This window comes from Helianthus annuus, chromosome 10, assembly GCF_002127325.2.
Source record: "Helianthus annuus cultivar XRQ/B chromosome 10, HanXRQr2.0-SUNRISE, whole genome shotgun sequence".
NCBI classification, from domain to species: domain Eukaryota; kingdom Viridiplantae; phylum Streptophyta; class Magnoliopsida; order Asterales; family Asteraceae; genus Helianthus; species Helianthus annuus.
Genome location: NC_035442.2, coordinates 165,202,032 through 165,212,183, shown reverse-complemented (window position 1 = coordinate 165,212,183; position 10,152 = coordinate 165,202,032). Strand labels below are relative to the sequence as shown.

The 10,152-nt window shown below is 35.5% G+C and overlaps 1 protein-coding gene across 1 annotated transcript; it reads left to right on the top strand.

The window, feature by feature from the left end:
- Positions 1–2,005: 2,005 nt before the first annotated feature.
- Positions 2,006–9,239, top strand: LOC110886361. The gene is made up of 9 exons (XM_022134144.2): positions 2,006–2,279; positions 3,887–4,066; positions 4,168–4,270; positions 4,801–4,880; positions 4,957–5,037; positions 6,686–6,777; positions 7,415–7,526; positions 7,607–7,732; positions 8,976–9,239. The coding sequence occupies exons 1-9, from the start codon at positions 2,061–2,063 to the stop codon at positions 9,090–9,092; spliced, it is 1,110 nt and encodes a 369-aa protein (XP_021989836.1). The 5' UTR covers positions 2,006–2,060; the 3' UTR covers positions 9,093–9,239.
- Positions 9,240–10,152: the final 913 nt, after the last annotated feature.

The following is a 10,152-nucleotide window of genomic DNA, read 5'->3' as shown; positions in this document are numbered from 1 at the left end:
GTTTGATCTATCGAGTGAACTTCGTCACTTCAATGATGCATCAAACATTCTTATTACACTACAACATCATTTACAAAACAATCTAAGCATTCCTTGTAACTAAGTAATGGAACTACTAGTTACGTACCTTTAAAGCACCCCTTTCAAGCGCGTATCCCCTCCGGCTTGTTCAATTCACAACCAATGTCCACATAACATTTTCTACTTAATTCATTAATAACTAACTAATACAAAACAATGAAAGATTCATGTGGTATACTCCATTAATAATATAAACACACCCTTTTACGAATAAATCATAAAAAGACGATCAAATATCTCACAAATATTATTACTAATAACGTTACATTCAATAACCTTTTATATAATCCGTATACAAATGTTTTATGGTTTACTTGGATATTGGTCATTTATTTTTATTTTATCTAAAATATAATTAACTATTTAGTAACAATTCTGTTTATATTAAAAAGTTAGAAATAATGTCATGTGATAAAACCTCCTTATCTTTTAAAAGGATTCTTTTACAATATGTTTAAAATATCTATTAAATAATTTATTGTTTTCATATTATAATAATAATAATAAAAATTGTAAAGAATAGGTTAATCCGATGCTTGAAAACCGATTTACTTCCATGCTTTGAAAACATATTTGATGTTATTGTTTGGTTAAGCAAATATGTTTTTTAACTTTTCTTTTGGTTTATATATTAACCATAATAATTCATCTAATTTGATTCATTTTGTTTTAGTTATTAATTTTAAGCAGACCATCATTATATTCTTTAATATGTTAATATCTAAGTTTTGATAGTTTATCAAAATCAGATTATCTTCAAAATAATTTTGATGCAAGTCTATATTCATCGGATGCCCTGAATGGACTTAAATTTTCAGGCTTGTCAAATCATAGATTATTACCAAAGGTCGGTGTTACAGTAACGTTATCAAGAAATATTGATTCAAAGAATGATTTATGCAATGGAATCGACTACATGTCCTATTACTGGGTGATCTAACAGTTATATGAGGCACTCGTATCTGGAAGTAATATTTGCACTCGAACATTTATCCTTAGTTTCGGTTAATATCGCCAGATAAAAGGATTTCGTTTAAATTGAAAAGAAAACAGTTTTCATTCGCCGTATGTTTTGCCATGGCGATAAATAAAAGTTAAAGACAATTACGTTGTAAAGTTGGTTTAGTTCTAAAAGAATCGGTTTTTACACATTACCAACTATATGTCGCGTTGTCTAGGGTAAAAAAATCATTTCTATAAATTTATGAAGACATACATGACATAATTTATATCCTTAAACCCATGTAATACACGGGTCTAATAATCTAGTTTTTTTAACGGCAAGGAACGACGTGCCAACCACCGTGACATCAGGCGCTGTGGCCAAGGTCAACTACTCGACCGTCGCCAACCCCTTGGCTCTCCCAGATGCGTGGAATCCCGACCTCCATCCGCCCGAAGGCATCGCAGTGGAATAATCGGTAAAACCTCGCATCCCATCCAAGACGAACCAGCGCCACGCGTATTCGCCCTTCACCTGTATGCCGCATAAAATAATGGGGAGGGTGGGTGTTGAACCTGGATCACAAGAAAAACCAAATTTTTCTCCAACCACTCCACCACTACCTCATTAGCTTTAATAACCTAATTAATTTAATGTCATAACCTACATAACCCATTAAAACACTTACTAATTTCTTTTAACCATGTAACCAATCACCTTAAATGCAAATTGCTTTTTCATTAACTACATATATTTCAATTCACATTTTAATCAAACAAAAAAGTATCTAACATAAATGCCTTTGATATCATCCTTTTCTTTTAATCAATCAATTCACATTTTAATCAAACAAAAAAGCATTTAACATAAATGCCTTTGATCTTGATCTCATCCTTTTTCTTTTAATAAACACAAAATCTTGCCTCTTGGGCCTTGGTGAAGTCCAAACCCATAAAGCTCAACATCACTATTTATACCCCCAATTATTCCCACTCACCACAACACTCCCCTCAAAACCCCTGTTCAGTCTTTCACCATGGAAGCTATTTCAAGCTCCTCTGTAATTCTCCCTCCTTTTCAACAATCACATAACCCTAAACGTCAACTCTCTCTCAAACCTACCTTATCACTCCCGATAACCACTCATCTGGCAGCCGTTGCCAGTCACGTTTCAGGCGATTCCGATGACGATCCCCAACAACTTCTTCATAATATCTTCGATTTTCCTCCTCAACTTCCCGAGTCTTCTTATTCGGTACTGTTTTAAGCTTATGTTATCTGATTTTGCTATTCAATTGTGAAAATTTGCTACACTGAAATTATTATTTGTGATTATTAATTATACCTTTTTTTTGAAATGAATTTGTTCGATAGTTTGGTGATTATTGATTTTTTTTTTTCACAAGGAAATAAGACCGTTTGATGACTGTTATTATTAGATTTTTCATTTATGGCGTATTAATTTTGAATTCTAGTGAAATTATTTAGTTTCTAGTGAAAGCATTTTAGGTTAATTTAGTTATGCATTGTTAGATTAATTTGGATTGTGATTTTTATATGTAATTTTCAGTTTTATATACATGCATACACATTTTTATATGTAATTTTTTAAGTAAACATGTTTTTACCCTCTCCTAGACTCATATTTTGTAAGTAGATGGGATTAATTGGCGAGAATTTGGCTGGAATCGCTGAACTGCCACTGATTTTTGTCCGATTAGGAACGCCTAGGTCCGCCTTTGACAACCGTTGACCGCCTAGCCTTAATGAGCCGATTAGATGAATATTAATAGGTGAACTCTGACTAGCGATTAATCGGCGACTATTAGGAGGCTAGGCGTGGTTTTTACAACCATAAAATAGGATGTTATACAATGAACTATATAGATTTAAGAAGAGACGAATGGATTAATAAGGGTTTGGTGATTGGTGTTAGCATAGTGATTGAAAATTCGAGCTTAAAGAAATGAAAATTTCCTTACGACAGAACGAATTTTGCTAGAAATGATATACTATGATATTGATGAATAAAATGGAATACTCATTCATGTAGGAATGATGTGTTTAAATTGACCCGAGCCATCAAATTTGTGCTTGCTGACATCAAAAGTTGATGTTGTGATTCAAAAATTCATATAATATGAAAGGTGAGCATAGACTTCGAAAAGGACGTTAATGCTTTTTTGAAGAAAGCAACAAGTATATGACATCAGACTCAAAACTACTGAAAGTTGGGAGTCCAAATTATCTATATATGCTTAACTTGGTTTTAAAATGCGCGCATAATGCGTGATGCGCCCGATGCACTAATGAGAGCGCATCGCAACAGCTGATGCGATGCGTTTACGTGATGCGAGAATATTACGCGCATTTCGCATAATGCGCTCTGATGCACACAACATTGTTTCTTATGCTTTTTTTCCAGATTTTATGAACTGTGTTCGGTTTTTTCCATAATTAACATCTTAGTATGCTTGATTTGAACCAAAAAACACAACTCTTATCTTCTAATTACGTCAGTTGTTTTACTTTAAGTATGTTTTTATAAGTTTTTATGTATAAATAATTTTTAACTATTTTTTTATAAAGAACGCATCACATACGTGATGCGCTCGCATCGCGCATCACGCATCAGATTTTTGGACTAAACGCATCGGAGCGCATCACGCAATTTAAAACCAAGTGCTTAAGTAGTGGGACCCACAAAGGGAATCACTTCTGATTGTAGAAAATCTTGTATTAGTTTTTGAAATATGTCGAAGGCCCTCCAAGTTCGTTTATCAGTTTATGTTGAACTTTCATGAATGCGTGCTTGAGGCTTTCTGAATGACTGTACTTAATAACCTCTTTTATACTATGAAGGGTGATTCCGGTCAAGTTCATAGCAAAGAGGACTTAAAGACGGATACACATGAAGTGGGGCACAGAGGTGGCACCAGGGCTGGTCTTTTCCGAACCCCTATATCAGGGGGAGTGCAGAGTGCAACCTCTGTTAACGACTTACCTAAACCCGCTGTGGCAGTCCGTAATTTGATGGAACAGGTCATACACATATGGCCCGATGTGTTTATTTGTTATCTTGACTTATTAATCATTATTTATATGTTTTAACTTTAATTTCTGATATTCCTGTTACATTTAAGGCTAGGTCTGCTCACTTGTCTACTGTTATGTCACGAATGCACCAAAGAAATAACGGGTACCCTTTTGGTTCACTGGTAGAATTTGCACCGGATGCAATGGGACGTAAGTTTCGATTTCATTTAGAGTAAAAAGTCATTTTCGTCCCTGAGGTTTGGTCAGTTTTGCGACTTGCGTCCAAAGGTTTGTTTTTACGCATCTGGATCCAAAAGGTTCGAAATCTTGCCATTTTCATCCGGCTTGTTAACTCCATCCATTTTTCTCCGTTAAGTCAGGGATATTTTCGTCTTTTTGTTAACTTAAAGGGCAATTCGGTCTTTTTCACATTATGCTAAATGCTTGTACATAAAGTAATAGAGTGAAAAAGACCGAACTGACCTTTAAGTTAACAAAATGATGAAAATACCCCTGACTTAACGGAGAAAAATGGATGGAGTTAACGGGCCGGATGAAAATGACAAGATTTCAAACCTTTTGGATCCGGATACGCAAAAACAAACCTTTGGACGAAAGTTGCAAAACTGACCAAACCTCAGGGATGAAAATGGCATTTTACTCTTCCATTTACGACAACCGTAAAAACTTGTGCACAATATTTTATATTCTGACGTGGATTTTTCTTATTTGACTTCCAGATCCGATATTTTCTTTCTCACAGTTGGGTATACACACACGGAATCTGTTAGCAGATCCAAGATGTACCTTAATGGTTCAGGTTAGTATCTTTTGTTGTACACAATAATAACTTTTAACGTTTTAAGCTGTTTTTTAAATTGTAGTTATTTTTATAGATACCTGGATGGAGCGGTTTGTCAAATGCACGTGCTACAATTTTCGGTGATGTTTACCCACTTCCTGAGGATGAGCAGCAGGTGATTCATTTTCGAACATATGAACCTTGTTATTATTGTGTGTGCGCGTGCGTATATATGGACACGTTTGCTCTTAAACCGATAATATGTTGAGGGTCGCTTAAGTCACTTGTACGTGATGCATAAATGATAAATCGGAAAAAGCTCGGCTCGAAAAAAGCTCGATTGTAAACAAGCCGGCTCGGCTTGGCTCGATTTGTAAACGAGCTGAGCTCGAGCTAGGCCTGGCTTGGCTCGTGAGCCATCTCGAATTACTTTATTTTTATATAGATTAGATTTAATTTTAAGAGTTAATTACACAGATAGTCCTTGTGGTTAACCTAAAATAACACCTTTAGGTACTTACTTTTATTTGTAACGGGTTCAAGTTCTATGGTTTCAATTTTGTAACATCTTAGGGTACTAAGACCAATGCCTGTTAGATTTTCTGTTAAGTTTGAGTAAAATGACAAAAATACCCTTTTACAACCAAAGGGACGATTTATGTAACAATTCGTTTTTAATTACAGGACCATTTATGTAAATTACTAAAAATAATAAAAACAAACAATCCCCCACCTCACCTGAACGTCCGGTAACAGGTGAAACCACCACAAGTAATGCAAATCCGAGGTGGGGTTTTTGTAAGATTGCGGCGGTTAAAGGTGAAGGGGACGATGAGGATGACGGTGGCGGCGGTTGGATAAAAGTGAACGGTTTGGACAAAAGTGAACTTTTTGTTTTTTATTTGATTGGAATTTGATATGAATTTTGATTTGGGTTTTGAAATAGTGGTGGTCGGAAGGTGGTGTTTGCCAGTGATGGATTTGTAGTCGAGTGGTGAGGTTGCCTGGTAGGGAAGATGAAATTAAGTTTTGAGTATATTACAATAACAACCCCTCGTTATTTTTTACTTTAAAACTAAAAGGGTATTTTTGTCAGTTTACTTGAATTTAACAGAAAATCTAACGGACGTTGGTCTTAGTACCCTAACATGTTACAAAATTGAAACCATAGAATGTGAACCCGTTACAAACAAAAGTCAGTACCTAAAGGTGTTATTTTAGGTAAACCACAGGGACTATCTGTGTAATTAACTCTAATTTTAAATGTATTACAATAAAAAAAATATGTGGGAGGTGGTGAAGTGTAAACATTTTAAGTTTAAATAATCAATAAAATATAAAAATGTGGGAAAATAAACAAAAATTACACGTATAATACTTTTACTATGCCTTTCGGTCTTTGAAATATTAGAAAAATAAAAATAATACATATAGATATATGTGTAATTTTTTTTGTTATGAGCCGAGCTCGACTTTTCAGCTCGATAAAATAAACGAGCCGAGTCGAGCTGGCTCGTTGAAGTTTGAGCTCGAGCACAACCTGGCTTGGCGCGATTACATCCCTAAGTGTGAGAGAGAGACTCAGAGACGGTTACATAACCATCTTGTGTATCACATTCAAAGCAATATGTACAAATCTTTTATGCGGTTATTATGGTTCTCAACTTATAATTGGTGCGTTTATTACGGTTCTCAACTTATAATTGGTTATGAAACGAACGTCCCTCTATATATATATGTATGTATATGTGTGTGTATATCCTGTAAAATTAGTTTGAATGTCATGGTTGTAATTTTTTGGTTCGATTATTGTAATTATTCAGGAATGGGCACATAAGCAGTATATAGCAAAACACCAACAAGCACCTTCACAACAGTGGGGAAACTTCTACTACTTTAGGATGCAAAATATAAGGTTCTTTTTGTTTTTAAGAAATTATTTACTATGGAGTACATTATAGCGGTGTTCAGTATTCGATTCAGATTCGAAAAATTCGAAATTCGACTCAATTCAAACCCGATTATCAAGCTTAGAATTTGGTTTTAACATGTTCGATTCGAATTCGAGTCACGTAATCGAATCGAATCAAATACGAATTTATGAATTTCAAGTCGATTCGATTCGATTTGAGATTCGAATTAAAATTATACATGTATATCTTTTTATATTTATATATACATGAATATTATATATATATATACATACACATATGGAGAAAACCTTCTAAATTTGGGTCTAACTCTAAATGCCCTTATTATTAGTCTGTAGTAGTTTTAAAAATAAGTAAAACAATTTTTTATTTAGGGTGAATTTGAACTAAATCGAATTTATTCGAATACGATTCGAATTCGAGTTTCTAATACGAATCGAATAAAACATATCTTAATCGAATACGAATTCAGGTAATTTTTTTTTTTTTGACAAATTCGATTCGATTAATTCAAAAATTCGTTTTTCGATTCGTTAAATACCCCTAGAACTACCTTATTCCAGAGATTTGCTTTTAGGTTTATTTGTTCCAAATTAACGGTGGTTAATTTGTTTGAAACAGTGATATATATTTTATTGGAGGTTTTGGCACGGTTGCATGGGTTAATGTCAAAGAATACGAGTCTCTTCAACCTGATGAGATTGCTGTTAATGGCAGTGAGCAGAATCTGAAGGTTAGCGTATTAAACTGTCGTTGGTTTTACAGTTAAACTTAGTTTTATATAATTATATATGTAAAAAATAATAATGGCAGGAGCTGAATACAATGTTTTCCAAGCCGCTAAAAGAGCTATTTTCATTGGAGAGCGAGGTGGATGATGTTTCTCTGATATCAATCGATAGCAAGGGAGCAGATATTCGTGTCCGTGATGGTGCACAGGTATGAATGTTTTGTAAGGGGGGTGTTTGGTATTGCATTTGAAAGTGATTATCTGATTATTGTATTTTTTCAAGTCACATATACTCGGTTCCTAGTGTTGGGGATTAGGATCAAGACAGACAAAATGGGTGGGTCAAAATTAGGTTGTTTTTACAGACAAACGTGTCTTTTTAGAAAAAGAAGTATCAAAATGGGTTAATCCGCTGTATTTGTTTTTACGGCGGCTAGCAGTGAACGAGCCGAGCTTTAACGAGCCCGAGCCCGAGCTCGAGCCTGAAACAGAGCTTGTTAAGTTATCGAGCCCGAGCTGGAGCCTGAAATTCATAGCTCGTTTAGGCTTCCTAAACGAGCCCAAACAACATTTTTTTATATATCATATAGTAATAATGATGATAACATTGGCGAGTCGAGCTCGATCCGAGCTTTGGCTCGTTTAAGCGATATTGAAGCGAGATTGAGCCGAGCTTTTAGCTCGTTTAAGGTTGTTCTCAAAATTGAGCTTACTCGCGAGCCGAGCTCGAGCTCAAGCTTCATAAAAACATCACGAGCCGAGCTTGAGCCCAGTCGAGCTCAGGCTCGGCCCGTGTAGGTTACGGAGGGTGCAAACGAGCCGAGCCGAGCCCGAGCTCGACTAGGCTCAAGCTCGTTTAACTTATGAAAGCTCAAGCTCGGCTCGTAGTAGTTTTTCAAACTCTGGCTCGGCTCGTATATTATTTATTAACTAATTTATATCACTATATTAATAATAATTATTATATATATATAAAAAAATTCATAGCTTTATAAATAGCTTTTATTATCATTTAAATATATATTTAATATATTAATTTAAAATGAGCCGGCTTGAGCTCGATAAGCGAAGCTCGGGCTCGTTTACTAAACAAGCTTGTCTTTAGGCTCGGGCCCGGGCTCGAGCTCATTTAAGCTAGGCTCGTTTCAGCCTTCTTTTTCGAGTTGAGCTTGAGTAGCTAGGCTCGTTTGCACCGCTAGTACTTACGGTAGTTAAGATGACCCATTTGGATATGTTCCAACTTCTAAGCTAACAAGTTCTATGACAGTGATCCATTTGACCAATTGTATAAATCGAATAGAATCAAATGAACCCGTCAAACAAAACAAAAAATTACCTGTATTAACCAACTTCTTGAAGAATGGCTTATTATTGGGTAGTAAAACTAATCAACTATAGTTTGAGTATTTAGGGAACCATTAATGAAGTCTTTTTTTTTTTTTTATTTTGCAGTTTAACATACAGAGGTTGGTATTTGAAGAATGGGATGGGATAAAAACAGTGGAGGAAGCCAAAGTAGCACTGTGGAACTTGGTAAATAAAGGTGGAGTCTATAGAGTTCACAAGTGAAGAGTTACTTGCAAGACTTTATGTAACAGCAGTAACTTTGGTTTTCTTGTTTCTGTTTCTGTTTGGACTTGGACTAATAATCAATGTAGATTGTTAATAAGTTTAGATGGAATGGGTTTGGATTAATAATCCATTTTTGTTGGCTAAGTTTGCATCCACTGATTTGATTCTATAATCTCATACATAAAGTTATGTATGAGATTTGCATGGTTATATGCTTGCATGTTTATCACATCATCGGTAGCGGGTGCAGGGGCGTAACCACTCACAGAGGAAGGGGCAGCCCCCTCTCGGGAAAAAAATTAGTGTTATTTTTAGGCAAAAAGTCCGATCGTTCCCTTAAAATTTTGTTTAAGCCTCTTAAATGCCCCAATGAAAAAAAAAAATTCCTTAGGTCCGCTACTGAGTGGATGGGGTTATATTTAGTTGAATATACGGAATGAACAGGTCATAGGGTTTGAATCTTCGGTAGTGGGTCGGTCGACTACTCCTTGTGGCATGCATTTTATAACTAGGGTAGTTCTTGATAGTGGATGGCGTTAAATTTTCAGTTGACTGAGTGTGAAAACGGAGGTTCACAATTTGAATCCATCACCGACGAGATGAAGGTTGGTGTGAGAATTAGCGTACGCAGCCACTGAACCATTGATGGCCACCACCGCTTTTACTATCGGAAGACCCTCAAACCACTTGTTTCCCAGTGGGATTCTGAAATTCAAATAGAGATATGAGTTGGAGGTTCTGAAACAAAAAAAAAAAAAAAAAAAAAAAAAAAAAAAAAAAGAGGGATGAACTTGTTGAGAGAACGTCGTCGTTTCTTGACCTTGATTACAACATCCGTCGTCTCAATCACGCCGTCGGGAACATGTTGGAGCTTGCTCCGGCGGTAGACTATGTAAAATTCTTCACCGGATCCACGAGTTTGCTGAGTTTCGGCGGATGATGTTAGAACGAGTGAAAATGGACTTAACTCGGTGGTTTTAATGCGTAACAGTGAGATGGTTTTGATTCTGATGAATGAGTCGGAATGAGTGAAAATGGACTGAACTCGGTGGTTTTA

What these genes read in the sequence shown, in the direction of transcription:
- LOC110886361 (XM_022134144.2), top strand. Translation starts at nt 2,061, where the DNA reads ATGGAAGCTATTTCAAGCTCCTCTGTAATTCTCCCTCCTTTTCAACAA. An exon ending in TCCGTAATTTGATGGAACAG is followed by an intron (nt 4,067 to 4,167) that starts GTCATACACATA and finishes GTTACATTTAAG; the next exon opens with GCTAGGTCTGCTCACTTGTC. An exon ending in GTGTCCGTGATGGTGCACAG is followed by an intron (nt 7,733 to 8,975) that starts GTATGAATGTTT and finishes TTTATTTTGCAG; the next exon opens with TTTAACATACAGAGGTTGGT.